We start from the raw sequence: 25,263 nt of genomic DNA on the forward strand, positions 1-25,263 counted from the left end.
TGCCTTCCACACCCGGACTCACATCTCTCAAACCCCGAGTGTTTTTCTGCTTTTGTCAAGGCTGGACTTCCCTACCCACTCTGATGGGTCCAACTTGCTGCTGCCTGGAGGCCCTTGGGGCTGCCCACTCCCTGCCGTGGGCTCCCGTGCTGGCCGCCAGGTGCTGGGCATCATAGAGGGAGGCTGCCTCACCACGTGGGGGGCAGGAGGGAGGGAGGCGAGGCCTTGCCCGAGAGCAGGCATCCCCGGACCTCTGCCTCGGCCTGATCGCCCCTTGTCCCCCTCACAGGTGCAGCCGGACGCCTAGCTCTCTGCCCTCTGCCTCCCCCTCCTGCAGAGGCTGAGGGTCCCAGCAGGCCATGCAGCTGTGCCAAGGTATGGAGCCCCCCCAGCAGGGAACAGACAGGTCCACCCCCAGCTCCTCCTTGTCCTTGGGGTCCCAGCGTGAGGGCTCTGCTTCTGGACCCCAGGGGACCCCTCTCAGGGCTTCTTGTGTCCACTAAAACCTGCGAAGAGACCTTTGGAGTCCAGCCTTTCCCCTGACTCCCCAGACATGCCAGCTGGAGGACAAGCACAGGTAGAGATGCCGCCTTCGGGGTCACCTGGGTGCCAGAGCCCTGAGCAAGGGCAGTGATGCCCCATGGGCCAGCCACTGCCCCTGGAGGCATTGGCACTGGCTCTCTTGGTGTTAACCCAGGCCAGGGACCCTTGGCCTGCAGCATGTCCTGACAGCCACCCGGCAGCCCCACCAGGCCTGCACCCAGCCTCTGCCCCCCTCAGGAGCTCCAAGGTCATGCTCTATCTCTCCCGGCCCCCCACGGGGCCGAGAGCCAAGAGCAGGGCCACTCAGGAAGGTCACATCCTTTGCCTGAGGAGCAGGACCTTCCTGGAGGAGGGCTTTCCGGTCACTCATTCACTCTGCAAACTCCTGAATGCTCTGTGCCCGGCGCCTAGGCCCTGAGGAGTGTAGCAGCCACGAGCCTTCCGGGCAGTGCTGCAGGGTCAGGTGGCAGTGTCCCCTGACGGTAGGGCCGGGCCTTGACCCAGGAACCTGCTCTGAGACCCCCCACGTGTCCCTGTCGCCCGTCCCGCTGGCCTCCACTACGACTGCAGAGAGGAGGGCTCACCGCTGCTGCCCCATCCTGGGCACTCCCCGAGTTAAGGCCACCCCCAGAGCCCTAGGATGCCAGGCGGGATCTCTGGGGCTCCACGGGCCTGTGCGGCAGGGGCCTGTCCAGCAGGTGCGATGGCTCAGGCTCATCGATGGCTTTTATCTTCTCATGTTTGAATGTTGATGCCTTTAGCCGGCGCTTCCTCCCTGCTGTCCCCACAGGCTCCCCTGCTCTGGTCTCCTGTCCCCCCATGGCTGCCCCGGCAGGGACCTCAGTCCCTAAGCCCCACTGAGGCGGGGGGCCCACCCCCAGCCTGGCTCGTAGGCCCACCTCTGGTCCACACCCCCATTATAGCGTCACTGTCTCACGGTGTCCTCCCCACCCAGCTGGTGCCGGAGGCCAGCGTCCATGTCCCCTGGCCCTTGAGACACCAGGATGAGCCACAGTCAAGCCCCAACAGTCCCACTGAATGAGGGTGAAGGTCCCACAGCCATAGACCTCAGCCAGTGCCAGCAGCCAAGGGTCAGCACTGGGGGCCTCAGGAGACCCTGGGAGATGGGGAGCGTTGGGCCAGGCCACAGCAGTTTGCACTGGTGGGTGTAGAGGAGGTGGCAGTGCCCCTCACAGGAAGCCTGCCAGCTGCACCGGGTGCCACCCGGCTCTGAGCGAGCTGCCTGGTTTCAGAGCCTGGCCCTGCCTGACGTCGCCTTTTCAGCCTCAGGCTTTTCGTCTGTAAAGTGGGAATTAACAGCAGTGCCGGCGTCCCTCGCAAGGGCTGTGAGGGCCCAAGTGGAGAGCACACGGCTGCCGCGTGTGGAAGAGTGCCCGGCACGCGGAGTGCCCGGTTCCCGTGGCGGTTGCCCATGCACGTGTGTTAGCCTGGGTCCCGCAGCTGGGGGAGAGGACGCAGCCCAGGCTGGTGCAGGGCGCCCGGTCGGCAGCAGAGGAAAGCGGAAGGATCACAGTGGAGCAGGAGGACGTGAGGGAGGAGATGATGGCGGAACAGGCTTTTGAAGAATGAATAGGAGTTTGCCAGTAAGTGCAAAGGCAAAGTCTAGGTCCTTACTGGAAGGGAGGTTACTTAAGGTCGTTCCCTCCACTTGTTCGTTTATTTGCTCGGCCAGCCTTGACCAAGCCCTGTCCTGCCGGGTGCTGAGGATGCAGGGGCGCCCCGCCCAGCCGGGTGGAAGAGGCCGGCCTGGGTGCTAATGCAGAGTGGCTGGGGCTGTAGTGAGGCTGCCCAGGGCAGGAGGGACACACCACCTGCTCCCAGCTACTCTCTGGCCTCAGGAGCTGTCCTGGCTCCTCAGCTCACCCCATATCACCCAGGCCTGCAAACAGCCCCGCCTGCAGGGAGGGAGACGAGCCCAAAGCGGGGGTCAGAGCCGGAGCCCCGCTCTCGCCCAGCCTGGTGCTCACACGGTTATGTTCCCCACTGTGAAGCGTGAGCACGCTGCCCGGGACGCTGTGCGTGGGCCTTGGGAGGGGAGCGCTGGCACGTCCCTGAGGGTGTTGGCTCCTGCGTCCCCTCCCTCTCCGTGTTCCCCCACCCCCTCCGCCTGTCCTCTCCATCTCCTGTCTCCTTGTCTGTCTGCCCATGTCCCTGTCTCATGCCATCCTGGGCTCTCTCTGGGCTCCAGCCTGCGTGGGCCTGCGGGGGCCAGGGCCAAGCTGCGGTGAGGGCTGTGGCCTGGGTCCCACCTCCCAGGAGCCAGGTCGCCCAGTGCAGGCGCTGGGCTCTGTGTGGCCGTGGCCGTGGAGGCCTGGAGGCCAGGCTGGGGCGGAGGCAGGGCCGGAGCCTGGGCCGGAGCCTGGGCCGCAGGTTTCGGGCCGCCCGCCCGCTGCAATATTGATGGCCCTTCACGGCGGCACCGATTCCTGCGCTTTCAGTTAAAAGGTTTCTGTTGTTGTAGCTTGTGCAGTTGCTCTGTTGCTATGGAAACGTGACATCAAAATGACGTTTCCCGTTTAAAAGCTTTTAACTAAATTCCTGCCTGTCAGACGTAGGCCCCATTTTGAGCGCGGAGCTGCCTTTCCAGAGCGGGGCTCCTGTCCGTCCACGGCGCGCGGGCCGCGGGCCTCCCTGAGCCGCGCCCTCCACCCCACAGGTGCCTCCGGCATGGCCACGGCCGAGGTGCCCAGCTACCTAGTGTCCCCTCAGACGGAGAAGCACCGGCGGGCCCGGAACTGGACGGACGCCGAGATGCGTGGCCTCATGCTCGTCTGGGAGGAGTTCTTTGACGAGCTGAAGCAGACCAAGCGCAACGCCAAGGTGTACGAGAAGATGGCCAGCAAGCTGCTGGAGATGACCGGCGAGCGCCGGCTGGGCGAGGAGATCAAGATCAAGATCACCAACATGACCTTCCAGTACAGGTAGGGCTCTGCGCACGCTCCCGCCTCGCGGCCACCACCACGCGCCATCCCCACTGTACGCCTGCGCCCGTGGCCCTCGCCTGGCCCAGCCTGCACTGCAGGGGGCGCTGCTGCTGGCAGGAAGCAGGTGGGGTACTCTCTGGGCCGAGCCCCACAGGTGAGACGGGGCCACAGGAACCACTTGCGCAGCCTCCCGTTGGGGAGGTGGGGGAGATGAAGCCCCAGCAGAGGCAGGGCCGAGAGGGATCTAGGCTCCCCTGGGCCTCTGTCGGAGCTGCCCCGAGGGCACCCTCAGCACTGCCCCCCAGATCCCCGCAGGCAGCTCTCCCTTGGCCTACACACATGCGCCCCAGCCAGGAGCCTGCAGACCACCAGCTCAGGCTCAGTGGCTCTGCACAGCAGGGAGTCAGGATGCTGCTAAACAGACAGGGAAACTGAGGCCTGAGGCAAGAGGCTCGGCTCCCAGGCCTGTGTGTCCTGCCTGGTCCTGACGCTCAGCATCCACAGAGCCCCCTGTGAGCACAGCACCTCGCTGACCTCAGGGTTGGGGAAACCCTGGGCGCCCAGGAGGGTCCCACTCATGGGAGGGCTTTGTTTGTGGAAGGAAGTGGTGGGACCCATTCCACGGTAGCCCACTGGCCTGGCAGCCTTGGGAGCACTGCTGGGTCAGGGTCACAGTCGGGCACCGGGCTAGGCAGCGAAGTCGTCCAGGGAGGGAGCCAAGTGTGGCCCACAGGCCAAGCGCCTGGGGGTTCATGGGGCCCAGGCCTATCTGCAGAGGGGCACAGTGTGGAGAGGGTCACGGTCAGGGTGAAGGTCACTGGCTGGTTGGAGGTCGCAAGCAGGCCAGGGTCTTGCTGTGGGGTGAAAGTCATGCAGGAGCTAGGGGCCTGTGGGGGAGAGCGGCACCGAGTGCATGGGGGCCTGTGGGCGGCCTGGGCTGGGAGCAGAGACGTGGCCAGGGCTGGGTGCAGACGGGCCCTGCAGGGTGGCCTCAGGCACTGCACCCTGAGCCACACTCTGTTGGGGAGGCCCATCCCCCGATGGGCAAGGAGACAAACCCCCCACCCGCCTGGGCTCCGGCCCTCTGTAGCCTGGAGGTGTGCAGAGGCCCCGCGGGCTCTTCACAACCAGCTGTTTCACTTGCATCAGCTCAACTTTTTATGGCCCTTGGAGGAGCAGGTCCAGAGTCTGGCCCCTTCCAAAGGCCCATTTCTGACCCCCAGACCCAACCCCAGCCATACCCCCGACCAGAAACATGCTGCTTGGTGAGAAGGCCTCAGAGTCACTTAGCGAAACAGTGACAAGCTCCAGCTGCGGCTGGTGGTGGGACCAGGGCTAAGCTGTCTGGGACGCAGGCCCCTCAGCCTCCCGCCGGACCGGGTAACGCTCGGGCTCTGATCGCTGTCTGGCTGGGTGATTCGTTGTTTATCCTGAAAGCTTCTGAGTCCCGGGGGAGGGATTGGGCTCCGTTCTGGGAGGTGGAGGGTGGCGGAGGCAGCCGCAGGCGATGAGGGTGCGCAGAGTGGGTGCCGGGGCACTCAGGGCCTGGGGCCGGGCTGGAGGGCTGCCCACATTACCCCACTTCACAGTTTAGGAAGCATTCGCATGTGGTACCTCACAGCTCCTGTCCCCCAGGGAGAAACTGAGGCCCAGAGCAGGAGAGAGACTGGCCCGAGGCTGCAGAGCCCTAACAGGCTGACACTTGGGCTGACTGGTTCTTCACCTGTGCCCCCCAGGCCTCCCCGCAGCAGAGGCCTTCCTTGTTTTCTCAGAGCAGCTCTTTATACATTGAGGTTGTCAGGCTAAGGAAGCCTGGGGCGGCCAGGTTCCACAGAACGTGGTTTGTTGGAATTCGGGGGCCTCCATGCTGGGGGCAGGCCTTTCCTTTTTCCTCCCAGGAGTGGACTGGCTTGAGTGGGGCCCCCGGAGGAGCTGGAGAGGAGCCTGGGCAGATGCTGGGTATGGGCCTAGGCACAGGCCTCTGCCCCCTGCGCCCATCGTCTGCGCAGCCTCCAGGGGATGGACGATCGTCCCGAGTCTGGGAAGGCGGAGCAGCCATGCTCCTCCTCGCGTGTTTTGTCCCTGGTGCTCTGCTGAGGGAGCTCCGCGTGGTGGGTGCTGTTCCCAAGGCCACGTCCTGCTGTGGTGGCCTCTGCTCGCCTCCCTGAGCCTTGGGCCCCTCATCGTCTGGTGGTGCCTGTGGGCTGGGGTGACTCGTTCAGGTGGCCTCCCCATTTCCAGCAGCCAGTGGCCACACCCTGGCGGGGAGCCCCATGTTGGGAGACAGGAAGCATCCAGCCACAGGGCAGTCTAGCTCCAAGGTCTCCCCACATCAGACGAGCATGGGGCAGGACCCTGGGGGGCACAGGCTAAGGCTCGAGGCCTTGGGGAGCCCTGGGCCTCAGGAATCACTGCGTCTGATGGGGCATTTTCTCTCGCCCACCCACCGTGTGGCCTCTTCCTGGCCTGGTCAAGGCTGCCCAGCTCTCCAGCAGCCTCATCTCCCCACCCCCCACCCCCAGAGGATGGCCCAGGCCCAGAGCCAGTCTGCACAGAAGGGCAGGACGCAGGGCCTGGGGAGACTCGGGCCCACGGAGGGCAGACCCTTGGCCTGAGGTCTAAGCGGGGATGAGGGATATTGGGCAGTGTGAGCAGGGGCCCCGCCAGGCCCAGCCCTGCTGCCTCCTGGTGCCTTCAGCCAGCGTGGTATCTGGACAGCTCTCTGTTTGCCAGGCACCAGGCATCGTCTTACTAAACTCTCCTTACAGCCGTGTGAGGAGCTTGCTTTGGTCATCCCCATTTTACTGACGTGAAAATGGAGGCTCAGAGAGGTTAATGAACCTTCCCAAGGTCACACAGCAAAGTGGTAGGCACGAGACACAGACTCGGGTACTGAAGCCTGTTCCTAACTCCTGTGGGTCTCGCTCCCCGAGGCGGCCTCTTTAGAAACACACGTTCATTATGTTACGATATTTTACGCTAGTGTATTCGCAATATTTTATTCCTGTGTGCATGACATGTTTTATTACAGTGTTTCACCATAGCTGGTTAGCTCATTTAGAAGCAGGACCTGTTCACGTAGAGACTTCAGACACTGTAGCAAAGGAAGGAGAGAAACAATAGGAGTTGGCCCGCGGTCTCGGCCCAGACTGTGACCTCATGACGTTGGGGCTTTTAATGTCCAAGGCCAAGTAGGTCCCGAGTCTGACTTCTTTCTCAGTCCAGTGTCACCTTGGCCCTGGAGCCTGGCCTGTCTGCCCGAGCCACGTGGCCCCCTGGGTCCCGGAGCCGTGGCGCCTCTGCCAGGGGCCGGGCGGGACGGGCGGGAGTAGGTCTGTTTCTCACCCTTGGCTCTTGTGTGTCTCGTTTCAGGAAATTAAAATGCATGACAGATAGCGAGTCCGTCCCGCCCGACTGGCCCTATTACCTAGCCATTGATAGGATTCTGGCCAAGGTCCCCGAGTCCTGTGATGGCAAACTGCCGGACGGCCAGCAGCCGGGGCCCTCCACGTCCCAGACCGAGGAGTCCCTGTCGCCGTCGGCTAAGTCCGCCCCTCTGTACTCACCGTATAACCGGTGCTCCTACGAAGGCCGTTTCCAGGACGAACGCTCCAGCAGCTCCTCCAGCTTACTGTCCCTTAAGTTCAGGTAGTGTGTGTCCCCCTCTCCCGCCACCCTGGCGGGGCAGGCGCCACTGTCTGTCGTGCGGTGCCGTCCCGGCAGGCTGCAGAGGGCCAGGCGGCGTGCGGGCGCCTCCAGGGACAGGGAGGCCTCAGGGGAGGCTCGCAGGAAGGCAGGTGGTCACTGCAGTATGGGCCGCCCTGGCCACAGACTGGGTGTGTCTCCTGGCTGAGTCACTCTTTAGCTGTGTGCACAGTTCTTAACCTCTCTGGGCCTCAGTCTCCCTCTGTAAAATGGGGATAAATCAGCAGCTTCTCTGAGGATGGCTGGGAGTGTCAGAACAGATTTGAGTGCAGGGCCTGGCACCTGGAGGAAAGCCAAGTGTACCCCTCCATGCACCGGCCCTGCCTGCCCCTCAGCTTCTGCTTCGGGCTCCCCTTCTCCGCCAAGCAGGCCCCACCCTCGGGCCCCCTTCTCCATGCCCTTGCTGGGCCAGCTGGGCCTCAACACTGGGGAGGGGGTGCTGGGCTGAGCCTCTAGAGTGTCCTTGTAACCTGGTTGCAGTGGGTGTACCCATCCCCTCTGCTATCTGTCACATGCTTCCTGACTCGTGACCCTGCCCTCAAGATGCCCACAGACAGGCATGCAAGAGAATCACCCCTGTGGTGTGGGGGCGGGGAGCCAGAGGAGGGGACATTTGGGGTGGGTTTTCAAGGGTGAATAGGAGTTGGCCAGTTGAGAAAGAGAACAGGGAGTGTGTATTTCAGCCATGGCCCTGCCTCTCCCCCAAGCCTGTCTTCAAGTCTGTCAGATGGGTGGGGTGAGGGAGGCATCTCTGGAGGGAGTCCCTTCAATTCTGACACCCCCAGTGTCGGACTTGCTGTTCTATTTATCCTGTTCCCCGTGCTGGCGGGGATTTCTCAGCAAAGACCCCAGGCAAAAATGCCTTTGCTGACAGCCAGGCCCAGGTAGCAGGAAAGCCTGAGTCATGGCCAGTGATTCTGCAGATGGAGCCCAGTTCCCAGGCTCACAGCTGCCCCAGGGTTGCTCCTGATCTGGGACATGGGGACTCAGAGCTCTGCTCTCCCGCCCCTGAGGTTGGCTGGGTCACTGGTCTACTCAGAAGCATGGGGACAGGCAGGGCCTTGGGGTTTGATGGGACTGGGCAGCTCTCTGCCCAAGGTGGGGGTCAGTTCAACCAGGGGTACCCACCGTCCACAGCAGAGCCGCAGGCAGAACCCCAAGGCCTGGGCTGCCGTCACCTCCCATCCACAGGGCTTCTGTCCTCCAGGGGCCCTACCGCCCTAGGTGCCTGTCCCCCTGCCTCCCTACCCCAATTCCAGGTGGCTGGGAAGTGAAGGGTCCAAGGCCCACGCCCTTTCTTCTGGGACCTCAGTTTCCCCATCTGCCCAAGGTCAGCCAGGACTGGTGGTCTCTGGCTTCATGGGGGAGCGACACCGCCCAGCACCCCGCCCACACGGCCTGACTCACCTCTCCCGGGGGGCGCTCTCCACCCTGAGCCCCTCACTGGACCTGAGCCACCCTCCCACCCGCTCCGTGTATTTGGGGATGTGCTGTAGCAGGGTGTTCCCTGCCTTCCCAGACTGAGGGGACTCGGATGTCCTGTGACCGGGTCATTGGGTCCCTGTGGACAGCAGTGCCCGTGGCCTCCGTGGCCCTTTCATTGTCACAGGTGATGGGTGCTGAGTGGGCGGCTGAGCTCCCTGGGGCCTGGGTTTCCCGCTGGTGGAGTGGGGTCCCCGGGAGGTCGGGTGGGGCCCCTGCGGGTTCTGGCCAGCTGCTCACGGGCGCCTCCTCCCAGGTCAGAGGAGCGGCCCGTGAATAAGCGCAAGGTGCAGAGCGGCCACTTCCAGAAGAAGAAGCTGCGGCTGCTGGAGGCCATGCTGGAGGAGCAGCGCCGGCTGAGCCGCGCCATGGAGGAGACCTGCCGCGAGGTGCGCCGCGTCCTGGACCAGCAGCACCTCCTGCAGGTGCAGGGCCTGCAGCTGCAGGAGCGGATGATGAGCCTGCTCGAGAAGATCATTGCCAAGTCCAACGTCTAGGGCACTCGGGCCGCCTCCCCCTCGGCCCCACCCGCCCTGGGCTGGGACTTCCCTTCTGAGGGGCCTTGTGAGGACCCCACAGGCCCTGGGACACCCTGAGGCCCCACCTCCAGCATTAAGCCCCCCTCGGACACACGCCAGGTGACTGGGTGATTCCCCAGCAAGGAGGTGCCAGTGTCCCCTCTCCGCCACAGTCACCGTGGACACGTGGATGGCGTTTGACGTTAGGTGGGCGATCCCTTCTCCCTGCCTGGGAGCAGAGCCACCTTCCCAGGCCCCGAGGGGGCACCAGGTCGGCCCGTTCCTGAAACGAGCAAATGCAAACGGGTTCGAGGCGGGTGTGCACGGCCATGAAGTCCCTCCTGGAGGGCAGGGGTATCTCCCTCACCGCGTCCCCCATCTGCCCTAACGTACTCTCTGACCCTGAGGGAGCCGGGCTGCCTCCCAGAGCCTTTTTATTCCTGTCCCTGGACCGTGGGGTGCTGTGCCCGCCTCCTCAGTGGTAACTAATAAAGGGAATGTCGCCCACTCACGTGCCCCCCCCCTCACTCTCTGGGCCGGATGGTGGCCTGAGACAGGCCTCTCCTCACGGAGCTTGTGCCTGGGTGGGAGACAAACACCAAACACGGGAACGGAGAAATAAACTCGTGGCAGGTTGTGATCACAGCAAGAGCAGGGCCGACCCCACAGCCCGGGAGGGGCCGGACTCGGAGCTGGGAGGCCGGTGAATCCAGAGGCCGGCAGCACCGCAGGAAGCCCTGGCCGGGCAGCTGGGCCTGAGAGCAGCTGCCTCACTGCCTCTGCCCCTGGCCAGCGGGAAGACCTTTCTAGAAGCTCCTCGGCTCCTTGGTCTTTGGGTCACTGGCTGCACAGGAGGCTGGGCCCCGGAGCCTCCTGCCCTGGGACTGGCATGTTGCCCAAGCAGCAGGGTCTGAGGTGACAAGGAAGGTGGGTTAGTGGCAGGTGACATGGTTTGACTTCTGGCCTGGAGGAGCCCCCTCTGATTGGGCTGGGCCAGCTGCTGGGGGCAGGAAGAGTGGCCTGCCCGGAGGCCGCACGGTCAGCGGTCATCAGAGCAGCCGCCGCCAGCTCACCCAGCACGCCCCGGGCCCTGAGGTCAGCCCAGCCAGGCAGAGGCCACCCAGTGGCCCCGAGGTCAGCCAGGCGGAGGTTGCCCGGTGGCAAGGTGGCGCCGGGTGGGCAGGACCTCTTCTTCAGCCACGTGCCATGGACAAGCCCATTTGCCTCGGGGCTGAAGGCAGAGCTGTGTCTGGTGAGCAATCACCAGCCCTGCAGTGGAGGTGGGGCCGACGTGGGAACTTGCCCACCTTGGGTGTGGACATTCCCGCCAAGGCCCATTCAGCTGCCGCGTGGCGTCACAGAACCCACGGTTGGGAGCAGGTGCGCCCACGGGCGCCAGCAGCACGCTGCACAGGCGGGAGCTGGGACGAGTCGCGCTGGAGACCCTGGTTTGGGGCCTTGCTCGGCTGGTCGCCAGCTCAGGTGCCCCCTGCCTCTCAGACAAGACGTCCCCGTAGGACTCGTTGCTTAACCTACCCTGGGCCCTGCTGGGCCGACCTGGCCAGGCGTGTGGCCCACCGGGGTGGTCCGGCCCGAAGCCCCTGGGAGGCGACATTGAGGGTCTGAGTTCCGTGGCAGATTCCTACCTTAGACACCTTCGTGTTCCTAGAACCATGGGCGTGACCGGTCGGTCATTTAGCATTTTCTCTCTTGTATTCAGAGGTGGTCGGTCTGCTCTCTGCTCCCCGCTCTCTCTGTGGAGTGTGGGGTCTCGCCCTCCGTGTCCACGGTGGGTCGCGATGCCGTCCTTTCCTTCCCTGGGCAGCCGCCTCGGGCCAGGGGAGCTCCGCACAGGGCCCACCAGGCTGGTGTCTCCATAAACTAACGATCTTCCCATTTCTACTGAAGCTGTTGACAAGGAGAAATGGGCTAATAACTGACGGGATCCAGCAGAACAGCAGGTGACCAGGGAAACTGACCTCCGGGGCCAGGCGGACGTGCTCCCCCTCCCGTGACCCCTGGGGTCTGACACCACAGCTGCAGCCAGACACGTGGCACAGCCGGCGGAGCGGCGGGAATGAAAATGAGCCCTATTATCAGACAATGGTCTGGATCCCAGAACGCCAGCTCTGCAAAGGACCGAGAACGCCTCAGGCACCTGTTCAGAACGAGGGTGGAAAGACACTGTGATCATCGCAGCTGAGCCGCAGGCGGGACGACCCAGGAGAGAACTAGCCGAGAAGGCGCAGGCCCCGCGGAGAGCACTGCTCAGGGGCACTGAAAGGCCTGAGCACCTGAGCAGGTGGGGGAACAGCCTACCCCGAGCGCTCCAGAGTCAAGCACCGTTTACTGTCATCCCGACTACTCTCCACGACGCTGTGTTTTTGTTTTGAAATGGACAGAATTATTGCAACATTCCCAGGAAAAAAGTTCAGAAGGCTCGAGGAAGACATGCTCAGGCCCCAGGGCACGGGGAAGGGCCCGGAACACGGTTTCACTCGGGAGGGAGGCTGACCCTGGCCGCTCGCAGTGGGCGGGACCGCAGGACGTGGAAACCGAGATGCCCCCAGCGGGGGCGGGGGCGGGGGCGGGGGCGGGGGCGGGAGCGGGGGCAGCCCTCTCGTCTCGGGGAGCAATTCGGCCCCGGCTCGTGAGGCTGAAGGAAACCACGCCCTCGGCTCGGCGGCCAGGGGCCGGCCACTCCAGCACGGCGGGTTCTGACCACCAGTGCTCATGCCTGTTAGACCCCTTATCAGAAATCAGACCTCAGATTTTAAAATATTCGTTTCAAAATAGCAATAAACCCGTCACACGTTACATCAGTGACCACTGAGTGAACAATATTTTTCCGAAGACAAGTTTTAGCAAGAAGAGTGGCCCCGGCCGGGTGGCTCAGTGGCTGGGCGTCCTGTGCACGGCAAGGTTGCGGGTTGGATCCCGGGCACGGCACGTGCCGGGTTGTGGGCTCCATCCCCAGTAGGGCACGTGCAGGACGCAGCCGATCGCTGTTTCTCTCTCGCTCTCTCCTGTCCTCTCTCTAAAAATCAATAAAGACACACATTAAAAACACACAAAGAAGGTGGCATTGCGCGTTTCCTGCAGCTCTGGCTCAGAGCAGCTCCTCCTGAGTGGTTTGGTCGTCAGGTGTTTCTGCGGAAAAGCCAGCCTCACACTGCCGTGTTTGGGACATTTTAGTGACACCTGCGGGTCGCGGCGCCAGGACTCATCAGGGTGGCTCCCCACAGGCAGGTGCCACGTGGAATCTGAATCACGCCGGCGAACGTTTGCTACGGCTGCTCCTACAGGCCAGGGTCCGTCTCCCACTCAGGATCTTCATCCAGGGCTGTGGGTGGTTAGGGGTGTGGGTAGTTGGGGGTGTGGGTGGTTAGGGCTGTGGGTGGTTAGGGGTGTGGGTGGTTAGGCGTGTGGGTGTTTAGGCTTGTGGGTGGTTAGGGGTGTGGGTGGTTAGGGGTGTGGGTGGTTAGGGCTGTGGGTGGTTAGGGGTGTGGGTGGTTAGGCGTGTGGGTGGTTGGGGCTGTGGGTGGTTAGGCGTGTGTGTGGTTAGGGGTGTGGGTGGTTAGGCGTGTGGGTGGTTGGGGCTGTGGGTGGTTGGGGCTGTGGGTGGTTAGGCGTGTGGGTGGTTAGGGGTGTGGGTGGTTGGGGCTGTGGGTGGTTAGGGGTGTGGGTGGTTGGGGCTGTGGGTGGTTAGGGGTGTGGGTAGTTAGGGGTGTGGGTGGTTGGGACTGTGGGTAGTTAGGAGTGTGGGTGGCTAGGCGTGTGGGTGGTTGGGGCTGTGGGTAGTTAGGAGTGTGGGTGGTTAGGCGTGTGGATGGTTAGGGGTGTGGGTAGTTGGGCTGTGGGTGGTTAGGGGCGTGGGTGGTTAGGGGTCTTGCTGGTTGGGGTGTGGGTGGTAGGGGCTGTGTTTGGGGAGGGACTGTCTGAATTGGATGGTGGATGGTGAGCAGCAGGAGACTTGGGGGCCCAGCGGGTCCTGGTTCGTGTGGTGCGGGGGGGGGCCACATGAGCTCTCAGTGGGCTCATTCCCCAGCCTCTGCCTGGGTACCTGCCGGCCTCAGACACTAGTTTCCCCAAATGCCTCTGTCTTCCCTGTTCCAAGAACTTTCAGGAGACTTTCCAAGGTCTGCTTGGGAACAATGCGGCTCCTGGGGCGCCAGCTGGCATCTCCCGCAATTATCCTTAAATTACAGGGATAATTTTAATTTCACAATTAGAAATATAAACTGCAGCTCAAGCCTTTGTAACTAATGGAATTTTAATGGGCAGCTGCTGAGGTTACAGCCAAGAATAGTAACGCTGCCTGGAGCCTGGGCGTGGGGCCCGAGTGCCGCCTCTGCGCCCACCTCACAGTGGGGAAGTGAGATTCGGGGTGATGGGACTCACCCCTCAGGTGGGGCGGGACCTGCATCCCAGACCTGGGGCCCCAAGGTCAGTGTATTGCCCCTGAACACGCAGTCTGGCCCCAGGTCCACCTGGATCACAGCCTCCCTCTGGACCAGAGCCTGCGCTCTCAGACGGTGTCTTCCTCCAGCAGCCTGCACAGTGAAGGTGTCCCCACTGCCACTTGGGGCCACGCTGGGCCCAGGCAGAGGGCCAGGGCTCGGGAGGCTCACCTCGCTGTGTCTCATTTCAGAATCGCAGCCAGCGTCCGGAAGCCGTCCTGTCCTGTGTTTCGTATGGTGTTCAGGTGTGTGAAGGGAGGGGTGGCGAGTCCCTTCAGCCCTGTGACACTCCCATGACACCACCGTGCTGAAAAGTGGAAGTTAATGGTGTCTGTTGGTGGGCAGAGATTTTGCTTTTGAGAAAATCAAAATTATCTAGAAGCAGTGACTAATGGTTGGGGCTTTGATCCGTCTCCGATTAATCACTGTATCCGACGCAAGTCAGACATCAAGTTTCTCCAGCACCATTCGTTGAAATTCTTTCCCTTCCCCTGTGGAGTTCTTCTACTGCCTGTGTCAAAAATCTATTCTCTGAGCGAGGAGGGGGGGGAGGTCTGTTTCCATCTCCGTTCAGTTCCATTGTCTGTGCGTCTAAATCTGCATCGTCTTCATAGAAAGTCTTGAGGTCAGAGGGTGTAAATTTTCTAACACTGTTCTTTTCCAAAATTGTTTTGGATGCTCCGGATCTTGTGCATTTCCCAGTACATTTTAAATCGGCTGTCAACGTGTTCCCCAGCAAAGCCTGCAGAAACTCTGAATGAGGGCGGTCGCGGGTAGAGTGACTCGGAGGGAACTGACATGCTGCAGAGCAGGATCGCGCCTTGAGGTTTACGAACAGGGTGCACCCCTCCCTTTGGAGAAGCCGAGTGCCTCCTTTACTGAATTTATCCCTCAGTGTATCCGTTTTCCAACCGTCTGTTGACAGTATGTAGACATTCAGCTGATGCTTGTATTTGTAGCCTTGGACCCTGCTAAGCTCGCTTATCAGCCTAACAGCTTTTTAAATAAATCCCTTAGGACTTTCTCCGTTCACCGTCACATTTTCTGTGAACAAAGGCAGTTTATTTCGTGCTCTCTAATCTGTATGCCTTTTCTTTCTTTTTCTTGCTTTATTGCTCTGGATATAGCCTCCAGGTCAATGTTGAAAGTAATAGGAGCAGCAATGTTGCCTTGTTCCAGATTTTAGAGGAAAACAGCCTTTCACCGATGAGTATGACGTCAGCTATAGGTTTTTCACAGATGCCCTTTGTCAGGCTGAGGAAGTTCCCTTCTGTTTTTAGTTTGTTTCAAGTTTTTAGCCGTAAATAGGTGTTGAATGTGGACAAATATTTTCTCTGCACTTACTGAGACAATCACAAGATTTTTCTCCTTTTTTTGTTTGTGTCCATGGGTTATGCATATCTACACAGATGTTTTTTAGTTAATCCACCCCCCCTCTGAGATCTGCCAGTCTGTTCCCTGCTTCTATGTCTCTGGATCTATTTTAAAATTTTTTTTATTTTTTTAAATTTATTTTTTAAAATTTATCTTTATTGTTGAAAGTATTACAGGTGTCCCATTTTCCCCCTCAATTGACCCCCTCCACCTCGCTCCCACCCCCTCCCCAGGCCTTCACCCATTATTAACTGTGTCCATGGGTTATGCATATAACTTCTCTGGTTAATCTCTTCCCACCCTCCACCCTCCTTGCCTCTTTCCTCTGAAATATGATCGTCTGTTGCATGCATCAATGTCTCTGGATCTATTTAGTTCGTCAGATTCTTTTGTTCATTAGCTTCTTCTTAAAGAAGACCCTTCAACTTTTCCTGTAGTGCTGGTCTGGTGGTGATGAACTCCTTTAGCTTCGTCTTATCTGTGAAGCTCTTTATCTGACCTTCAATTCTAAATGATAGCTTTGCTGGGTAGAGCAATCTTGGTTGTAGTTCCATGTTTTTCATCATTTTGAATATTTCTTGCCACTCCCTTCTGGCCTGCAAGATTTCTGTTGAGAAATCAGCTGACAGTCGTATGGGGGCTCCCTTATAGGTAACTAACTGCTTTTCTCTTGCTGCTTTTAAAATTCTCTCTTTGTCTTTAACTTTTGCCATTTTCATTACGATGTGTCTTGCTGTGGGCCTCTTTGGGTTCCTCTTGTTTGGGACCCTCTGTGCTTCCTGGACTTATAAGTCTATTTCTTTCCCCAGGTAGGGGAAGTTTTCTGTCATTACTTTTTCAAATAGGTTTTCAATTTCTTGGTCTCTTTCTTCCCCTTCTGGAACCCCAATAATATGAATGTTGGGCGTCTTGAAGTTGTCCCAGAGGCTCCTTATACTATTTTCATATTTCTGGATTCTTTTTTTCTTTTTGCTCTTCTTGTTGGGTGGTTTTTTGTTTCCTCATGTTCCAAACTGCTGATTTGATTCTTAGCATCCTCTACTCTACTGTTGATTCCATGTAAATTATCTTCATTTCAGTTCCTGTAGCCTTCATTTCAAATTGGTACTTTATTACGTTATCGATTTTCTCAGTTATTTCCCTAATAGTCTGCTTAAACATCCTTATAAACAAAATTCTGAACTCTCTATCTGTTAGCTTGCTTGGATCTATTTCATTTAGTTCCTCTTCTAGAGATTTCTTCTGTTCTTTCCTTTGTGACATGTTTCTTTGCCTCCACATTTTGGCTGCTTCCAGGTGTTTGTTTCTATGTATTAGGTAGAGCTGCTATGTCTCCTGGAATTTGTAGAGTGGCTTTGTGTAGCAGGTGTCCTGTAGGGGCCAGTGGCTCGGCCTCCCCAGTCACCTGAGCTGGGCCTTCTAGATGCTTCCCTGTGTGGGCTGTGTGCGCTGTCCTATTGTAGTTGAGCCTTGGTTCCTGTTGGCATCCCTGGGAGGAATTGACCCCCAGGCCAATCGGCTGTGAGGACCAGCTGCAACTACAGCCAAAAAGCTGCTGTGCTGGAGACACCCCTATGGAGCAGGATTTACTTTGGTGGAGCTTTGGTGTTCACCAAGTGCGCCCCTTGAGTGTGTCACTTGTGGATGTGGTAGGGTTGTAATCCAGTGTGGTCGAGTCTGACCACCAGGTGCACTGTCTCTGGGGCCTCCGGGGAGGTGCAAAGTCAGCCTCTGCCTGCCCCTTGCCCAGGGCCACCCAGCATGAGCTACACAGCAAACCGTAGTTGGCTGCTACTTGTGCTGGGCTTTGCGTTGTCCAGGAGAGGCCAAGCTATGAGCCAGTGCAGCTGCCGCTAGTGCCAGACCTGGGGCCAATTATCAAGCTGTATGGGGCCCACTGTTGCTTGAGAGATTTTAGGAGAGTCCTAAGCATGAGGCTCGAGAGGCCACTTGCACAGACAAGCCACTGGAAATGGCCTGGACGAGCTTGCAGGTGGGCAGGGGAGGGGCCTCTGGGAATCATGGGGCGGGGCCAAAGGTGTGAGTCAGGTGCTGGCGATTCAAATATGGGCCCTGCCTGCCGCCTGTGTGGGGGAGGACTCGCCAAAGGAGCAGAGGCCTCTGCAGCTCTTCTGCCTGGGAGGAAGCTGCCCCTCCAGCTCTCGCCCCGACTTCAGGCAGGTTAGTTCCTCCCTGAGGTCCTTTCAGGCTGCTGCCCGGTGCTGGGCTCAGAGGGAGCGGGTCCGAGTGAGTCTGTGCTGGGCCCTTCAAGAGGAGCTGCTGGGGCTCCCGCAGCCTCTGCGACCCTCAGGGACAGTCCCTGCTGGTTTCACAGCCTGGAGTTGTGGGGACATCTCCTCCCAGCCCTGGAGCCCTGGGCTGGGGGCCTGATGTGGGGCTGGGACCCCTCACTCCTCTGGGAAACCCCCATCGCGGAGATCCCCTCCTGGGTTTAAACCGCGGCACCAGGTGTGGGCCTGCGGCGAGTCTCTGATTCAGTCCCAACCCACCTGCGTCTCTGCCCCTCCTGCCGGTCTCAGTGCTTCTTCAGGTCCCTGGTTGTAGGGCTTCTGTTCCGCCAGATTTCAGGAGGTTCTGAGTGATGGTGGTTCTGTATTTTAGTAGTAATTTTGATGCGGTTGTGGGACGTTGCGGGAGGCAGCGGGTGCAGCTGTTACCTACGCTGCCATCTTGTTTTTCTCTCTGGATCTATTTTGTTCATCGGTTTATTTTATTCATTAGATTCCACATATGAGTAAGATCATGTGGTGCTTGTCTTTATCTGACTGGCTTATTTCACTCAGCATAATATTCTCCAGGTCCCTCCAGGCTGTCTCAGAGGGTAAGGGGTCCTTCTTTTTTACAGATGCATAGTATTCCATGGTGTAAATGTCCCACAGCTTTTTTATCCACTCATCTACTGATGGGCAGTAGGGCTGTTTCCAGATCTTAGCTATTTATTTTGATAATGTGATGAATTACAAGGATTGCTTTCCAAATGTTAAACCAACCTTGCATTCCTCGGATGAACTGTACTCATTCATGCTGCGTTGTTCCATTTAGTCATAGTTTGCTAAGGATTTCTGTACCTGTGTTCAAGAACATGGGACTGTAATTTCCTTTTCTTATGATGTCTTTGTCAGGTTTTGATATCAGAGCTATGCAGGCTTCATAAAGTGAGTTCAAGAGTATTCCGTCTTTCTCTATTTTCTGAAAAAGTTTGTGAAAATGGTATTGTTTCTTCCTTAAATGTTGACTCACTCCAACATTGTTTCTAAAGAAATGAAGAAAAGGGAAATGCAGTCTTCCACATTGATGCACAAATTCACCATTTCTTCTGCTGCTCATTCCTTCGTGTAGATTCGAGTTTTCATTTGGCGTAATTTCCCTTCAGCCTAAAGAACTTCTTTTAGCTAGTGTTTCTTGTAGTGTAAATATAGTACTAGCAATGGATTCACTCAGCATTTGTGGATCTGAAAATGCCTTTATTTTACCTTCATTTTCCAGGGATATTTTCACTGGATATAGAATTCTCGGTTGATAGTTTTTCTTGCCAGTCCTTTAAAGATGTTGCTCTGTTGTCATTGGGCCTCAGTTGTTTCCAACAAGAACTCAGCCATTTTTGTTACTCTACCAATGTATGTAATGTATCATTATTTCTCTGGCTGCTTCAAAGATTTTAGGTGGTTTTCAAAAATGTGTGCCTAGGCATGTTTTCTTTGTATTTTATTCTGCTTGGGTTTGTTGAGTTTTGGGATCTATGGATTGACTTTTTAAAAATCAAATTTGAGAAAATTTTGACCACTATTTCTGCAAATATATTTCTCCATTTTCCCCCCACCGGGACTCTAATTACACATATGTCACATCACTTGATATTCCACAGGTCACATGTGCTCTTTTCACTTGATTTAATCATCTTTCCTCTGTGATTTAGTTTGGATCATTCATATTGATGTGTCTTCCAGTTTACTGAAATTTTCTTTTTCAGTGTCTAGAAGCCTAGTCAATACATTTTTAAAAAGTTTATTTTTTAAAATAGGTCTTTATTGATTTCAGAGACAGGAAGGGAGATAGATAGAAACATCAATGATGAGAGTCATGGATTGGCTGCCTCCTGCATGCCCCACACTGGAGATCGAGCCCACAACCTGGGCATGTGCCCTGACCGGGAATCAAACCATGACCTCCTGGTTCATAGGTTGATGCTCAACCACTGAGCCACGCCGGCTGGGAGAGCCAATACATTTTTTAAAAAATTTCAGATATTGCGATATTATAGTTTTCAGTTTTTTCTTTTGAAATTTTAGTTTCCATTTTCTCCTCCAAATCTTTATCTCCATCTTTATCTGTAAATTCTCCCATATATTCATATTTTTTTTATATTACATGTTTGCTAATTCCAATCACTGGATCATGTGGGGGTCTACATTTTTTGATTGTTTTGATTATAGATTATATTTTTCTACTTCTTCACATGTCTTGTAATTTCTATTCCATTCCAGACATTGTGTGCAAAGAAACTGGAGGTTAATATGTAATGTTTTGATTTTATTTTGCTTATATCCACAGAATACAAACTGTTTCCTCATTGGGTAAGGAGCTTATTATTCAGATTCCCCCAAGAGTCAAGTGGACTCTGGAACTGGGACACAGATTTCCTTGTATCGAGTTTGCCCATGTTCAACCCAACCCCCCAACTCCCATTTCACCACAGCCTTTCTGATCTTGTCAGACTTTGTGCTAGAAGCCCAGCTAATTCCAGATATATTTGGTTCACCTCAGATTTGACTCTGGCTGAGCTCTGGAACCCCAGCACTGAGAGACAGTGGGGGGGGACTGATACTGCTCAGCTGTCCCGCCTCTCCTCCCACTTTCTTTGCAAAGTTGGAGTCTGGGTGGGAGAGGGTAGAGCGGAGGGGTTGAGTGACTTGTCCTCTCAGACTGGGCTGTTACTCTTCATCCCTGCTCCACTGTCCACCAGAGCGCAGACAGACTCCTGTCACAGGTGTGGACGTCTGCCATGCTCTATTTATCGGTGAAACGCTCATCTTTCTTGGGAATTCAGTTCATAAAAGTTTCCTTCCGTCTACTGGTCTACAAACCCAATAGAAAAGCAGAATTTTTTTTTTCTGGGGGTTTTCTTGTAACCATGGGAGTTAAAGTCTTCTGCAGCCTCTATGCGTGGCTGGGGGGGGGGGGGAGTACCACTGTTTTCCCTTCATTGTCTGCACATTCAAAGTTCCGAGGCTGAGATAAAAGTTAGATGAACAAACTGGTCGAATTTTCTCTTCAGGAGGAGCGAGTGCCACAGGTCCTCACATCATAAGAAACTATTTCCCAGTCGTCTGGCTTTTCTTCATGTCTGTTTGTGATTGTTCCCAAAGGTTCTCAGAAACTGGTAGAGCCTTCGTGACCACCTTGCGTGCCCCTGGGGAGCGTTTGCAGAGCTAAGCGTCCACGTTACTCTTATGTTGCAGTGCACGTCGGGCTGTACCTAATGGTGGAGGGGGTGCCTGCACTGTGCACGGGCAGCAAGGTGCACACGAGTCTTGTGGATCCTTTTATTCGATACAGTTCAATTACAGTTTCAGAAGTCAAATAAAACAATTTTACCTTCATTACTCTAGAGCAGGGTTGGGGAACTGTTTCTCTGCCAAGGGCCATTTGGATATTTGTAACACCATTTGTGGGCCATATAAAATTATCAACTTAAAAATTAGCCTACTGTATTTGGTCACACATTTAATTAAACTCACCCCTAACGTGATGGCTGGAACTGCTTCTCTCCAGTGAGGCCTTGGCAGGGCTGGACCAAATGATTCCTCAGGCTGGATGTTCCCCACCGCTGCTCTAGAAGATGGTCCAGGGAACGACGTGACGATGGTGCCATCACGGTGGGTAAGGGAATATGTGAATAAGCCAAAGGTTTGGCTGCAAGCCCAGAAGCCTTCCTGCGCCAGCCAGGGCGGAGCCTGAGCCTGTCCCTCAGACCCGCGGCTCTACCCTCTCCCACCCAGCAGGCTGCCAGCAGAGGTGCCGGGCTGTGGAATCATGTACCGAGGGTGGAGCGTCCCGATGAGCCTCTTGTCCTGACCTCCTTGTCACCCTGGGAAACACGAAGAGAATGTCAACAAAAGCTGTTAAAGCAATTAGGCTTGATTTAGACATGAGTCAAGCTGCCTTAGCAGAGTCCAGGGAAGTAGCAGAATACCCTCCGATAACAATGCATCGCTGTCTCCCGAGGAAAACGGAGCCGTTTCAAGTTTGTCCCCTTCCAGTCGCTCAGTGTGTCAGTGCTACTGATGACATTAGAGAACGCGCACTGGGAATGAAAAATGACAAAACAGTAACGAGGTAGACTACTTCATGTTTAAAAAATGTTGTTTTAAATTGGGGAAAGAGAGAATTTGTCGTCACATGTCTCCTGGGTGGGCACTGCCTGGCTTGGGGCCTGGGGTCACCTGCTCCCAGAAGTGGCTGCACCTGGAGGGTGAGAGCCGTGCGCAGGGAGACACCGAAGTCTCCCAGGAGCACCCAGGGTACAGGACTTGCCCTGTAGGATTCTCTGTCAATCCTCAGGAGGGATGGGACTGCTGCCAATAAGCACTGCTGGCGTCTGTCCAGAGGATGCTCCCAGCATCTCAGCTCCTGAAGTGGCTCCCAAAGAGGAACCAGGAACTCAGAGAAGAGGCCAAATCCCTTCAGGTGTGATGGGGTTGCGCAAGGATTAAAAGGTGAGGGTGGGCAAAGCACCCCATGTGCTGCCTGGCACCCAGTAGGCACCTAATTGGAAGTGGCCATTGGCTAATCCTGCCAAAGGGAATTCTGGTCACAGCCCGGAGCTCCCTCTGCAGGACGTGGCCCTGACCTGGGATGTGCTAGACGAGGGCCCCAGGACAAGGGAAGTGGGTCCCGTTGTAGGAACAGAGTGGGCTGTTAGGTGTGCACGGTCCGTTCAGTACATATGGTCTATGTAATTGACGCCTATTCTATTTGGTGACCGCGTCCCTGGTTAACCTGAGTGCTCTTTAGTAGCAGAGGGCCTTGTTTGACTCTCTGCCTTCTAGTTGCTAACGACGTTCTGCTTCACTTGATTTGTTTGCTGATCCTATAACTACCACAACACAGGGGTGTGCTCAGCAGGTTTGGCAGATATTCAGGCCAGGGGGAGGGGTCTTGCTCCCCCTAGAAAAGCCTCATGAGGGGGAGCTTAGAGCCAGAGAACAGCAGGTGGGTGCCTGGTGTAAGCTGGGCCTGGGCAGGGCCTGCCGCCCATCTAAGTCCTTGTATCCCCTGCCTGCCCCAGCCCTCTGGGGGACCTTGCCCTTCTCTGGTCTTCCCCCCCTCTTCCAGGGCCCCCACCCCTCCCCTGCCTACACCACTGACTCCAGCCTCTCAGTCCACCGTGGCTACTTCCCGAGGACGCTGTCCCTCTCTGAGGCCAGCCACTGTCCCTGCTCCCCAGCATCCTTCCCACTGGCCCTTTCTGTTGTCTGTCCCTTCCACATAGCCAAGGGCTCTTCCTAAAGCACAAATATGCCCAGTCTCCTTGGCATGGTTCTTAAACCCTTCCCCAGTGATCTTGCAGGTTCCTCTGCTGCTAGCCATCTGTAGGCCACAGCACCTGCTAGGCTGGTCCACCAGTTCTTGGAGCCCTAAACCTAGCACACACCTGGCACAGGTGGGAGCGCATAAGTGTCTGATGGTCAGTTGTGGTCCCTCCTGTCCAGGGTGGGGGGGGGTAAGTGGTATGGGGGGCTTGAGACAGATGTGAACTTGACCTCCTTACAGAGTGACAGGACAGTGACAGGTGTGCGTATAGGTCTGGTGAGTGCATGGAAGGGGCTCCTTTCTACCTGGGCATGGGGCAAGGGGTGTGTGTGTGGTACTCGACACCTGAGCTGAGTCCTGACAGGTGAGGAGGCAGCTGGCAAGTGTGGGAGCAGGTGGCTTTTCAGCAGGCCCCTACAGGGAGCAGAAGGTCACCAACTCAGGGGAGGGGGAAGCCACTCGGGCCTCAGGCCAGCTCAGCCCGCTGGATGCTTGACCACTCTGATCCAGCCTTACTTCCAGCTGGCACTGAGGGGGCCTGGCTGCAAGGCCCACGGTCCTGTCCCCTCGACTGTTGGAAGGGAGAAGGGGCTCTGTGGAGGGAGCCTGGCACTCAGGCCCTGGGAATCAGACAGTCAGATTTCTTAGTGCAGACAGTGGGGCTGCCAAGGCAAATGGAGGCTGGGGAGCAGGGCTGGTGGTGGGTGCTACCTGTCAGGAGTCACTGGGCCTGAGAGGCCTTCGGGTGGTGGTCAGGGCACAGGAGAAGGGGGTGCCATGGAGCCATCAGGCTTTGGGAGCCAAATCCCAGCTCACTGTTGAGTGGGGAGCTGCTGCAGGCCCGCTGGAGCCTTAGTCTCCATCTGTAAAGTGGGTTGACACTAGACACTCACTCACCTTTCTAGGAGGATGCCAGGGCATCCAGGCAGAGGGACGTTCTTGGAACCAGGCCTTGGCTCCATGGTGGCCAGTGAGGTAGCAACTGTAGGCAGGTGGCTAGCTGTGGTGGGCAAGGTGCTGGGTGCCTCAGGCTGAAGCAGGGTGCTGGGAGAACTGCTGGAGATGCGAGGTGCGGGGCAGGGGTGAGCAGGCATCAGCCACGGAAGTGTGGATGTCCCTTTGCGGATGTCCAGGGGCTGGGGAAGCTGACCTGGTGAGATCCACATGGCAGAGGGAGTGGACACTAGAGAAGTAGTGTGTGCCCCCCTCCACTCTCCATCTCCCTCCTCCTCTCCTCCTCCTATGCCCCCTCTCTGGGTTCCCCAACTCCTGGGCTGCCCCCACTCTCTTAGCCCTAGAGGTGGCACCGGTCCCCTCCCTGCTGTTTCTGTCCCGCTCTGGACCAGCCCTCTGGGCTCCCTGCAGATGGAGCTTTACTGGACTCATCTCAAGTTTCCCCAGTTGAGGGTGCCATGTGTTTCCTCCTGGGACCCGAGGTAGTAACAAAGGACCCAATGATGAATAGCTGCCAAAAAGGACTGGGGAGGGGGGAAGGGGGGAGGGGGGAAGAGAAGGGGTCAAACAAAGCAGGTGACACACTCAGAAGAGGGAGCAGACAGGAGAGGGGCTGGCCCGAGTCCCGGGGCGCAGTGTGGAGAGCGGACAGGCAGTGAGCGATGCGGTTAAAGGGAAAGAGGGCAGGAGAGGGGGCGGCCGGGGAAGGGGGTCGGTGCAGAGGGCCCAGCGCTGGGGACAGGACACCAGGGGATGGAAGCGCGGCGGCTGCGGCAAGGGTGGAGAAGACACAAGTCCAGGAGGCGGGGGCCGGGAACCAGACGTGGTCAGAGAGGGGCAGCGGCCTCCCAGGGCCCTCCTGCCCGGCACCGTGCACAGGGTGCCTGTCTGTCTGTCCCACCGCTGTAACAAAAGTGCCCCGCGGGGTGAGGGTGGGGTGGGGAACTCACTTTCCGGAGTCCTGGCGGCTGGAGGTCCGATCCAGTCCCGCGGACTCGGCGTCTGGCGAGAGCCCTCCGGGCGCACAGGCGGCGCCTCCCCGCGGCCGCCGGGGGAGGGCGCTGCCTCCACTCGGGGGCGCCACGCTCACGACCCGTCGGCTCCCCGAGGCCTCGCCCGCTAACGCCCGCGCACCAGGGGTGAGGCTTCAGCACCTGGGTTTGGGGGGCACAGCCGGCCGGCCCGGGGCAGTGCTGCTGCGGACGCCGCCCCGCCCGGCCGCGGGGGCCGCTTCCCGTCCTCCCCGGGCTCGCCCCTCCCGGGGGACTGAGGCCGGCCCCCAGCCACACGCTGTCGGGGGTCTTCATCTGCGGGTCCGGAGCGCCGCCCTCGCGGTCGTGCTGGGCGCGGGGGGCACGAGGCCGCCACGCGGGGGCCGCAGGCGGGGGGGGGGGTGCGTCTCGCGGGCCCCGCCGGGTTCGGCGCCGCGGAGCGAACGCCCGGTGGCGGCGTCTCCGGGAGCGCTCGGGCCTCGGGACCACGGGGACGGGGCTCCGGGAGAGCCGGCGGCCGCGCGGGAAGGAGGCGGCGGGGGCGCGCGCCCACCACCCGGCGCCGCCGCGCCCCGCGGGCCAGGCCCTCCCACCCGCGGGAGGCGGTGCCCACGAGCACCTAAGTCAGCGGAGGGCAGGCGGGAGAGGGGCCCGCAGGGGACACAAGCGGGGCGCGCAGGGGCTCCCCGGACGAGCAGGGTCGGCCGCACGCGCGGGGAGCGGAAGTCCCGCCCCG

General features: G+C 58.2%; 1 protein-coding gene and 1 long non-coding RNA gene across 2 annotated transcripts; one reads left to right on the plus strand and one right to left on the minus strand.

The window, feature by feature from the left end:
• The first annotated feature begins 222 nt into the window (after nucleotides 1–222).
• On the plus strand, nucleotides 223–11,097 carry MSANTD1 (Myb/SANT DNA binding domain containing 1). The gene is made up of 4 exons (XM_081136318.1): nucleotides 223–375; nucleotides 3,221–3,485; nucleotides 6,861–7,136; nucleotides 8,932–11,097. The coding sequence occupies exons 1-4, from the start codon at nucleotides 360–362 to the stop codon at nucleotides 9,170–9,172; spliced, it is 798 nt and encodes a 265-aa protein (XP_080992444.1). The 5' UTR covers nucleotides 223–359; the 3' UTR covers nucleotides 9,173–11,097.
• Nucleotides 11,098–20,577: 9,480 nt separating this feature from the next.
• LOC308556762 lies at nucleotides 20,578–25,180 on the minus strand. The gene is made up of 3 exons (XR_013998755.1): nucleotides 24,486–25,180; nucleotides 23,479–23,731; nucleotides 20,578–21,136 (listed from the first exon to the last, which is right to left on the minus strand). It is a non-coding gene; the product is annotated as an uncharacterized lncRNA (long non-coding RNA).
• Between the last annotated feature and the right edge of the window lie 83 nt (nucleotides 25,181–25,263).

This window comes from Miniopterus schreibersii, assembly GCF_964146895.1.
Source record: "Miniopterus schreibersii genome assembly, chromosome: 1".
In the NCBI taxonomy this organism is placed as follows: domain Eukaryota; kingdom Metazoa; phylum Chordata; class Mammalia; order Chiroptera; family Miniopteridae; genus Miniopterus; species Miniopterus schreibersii.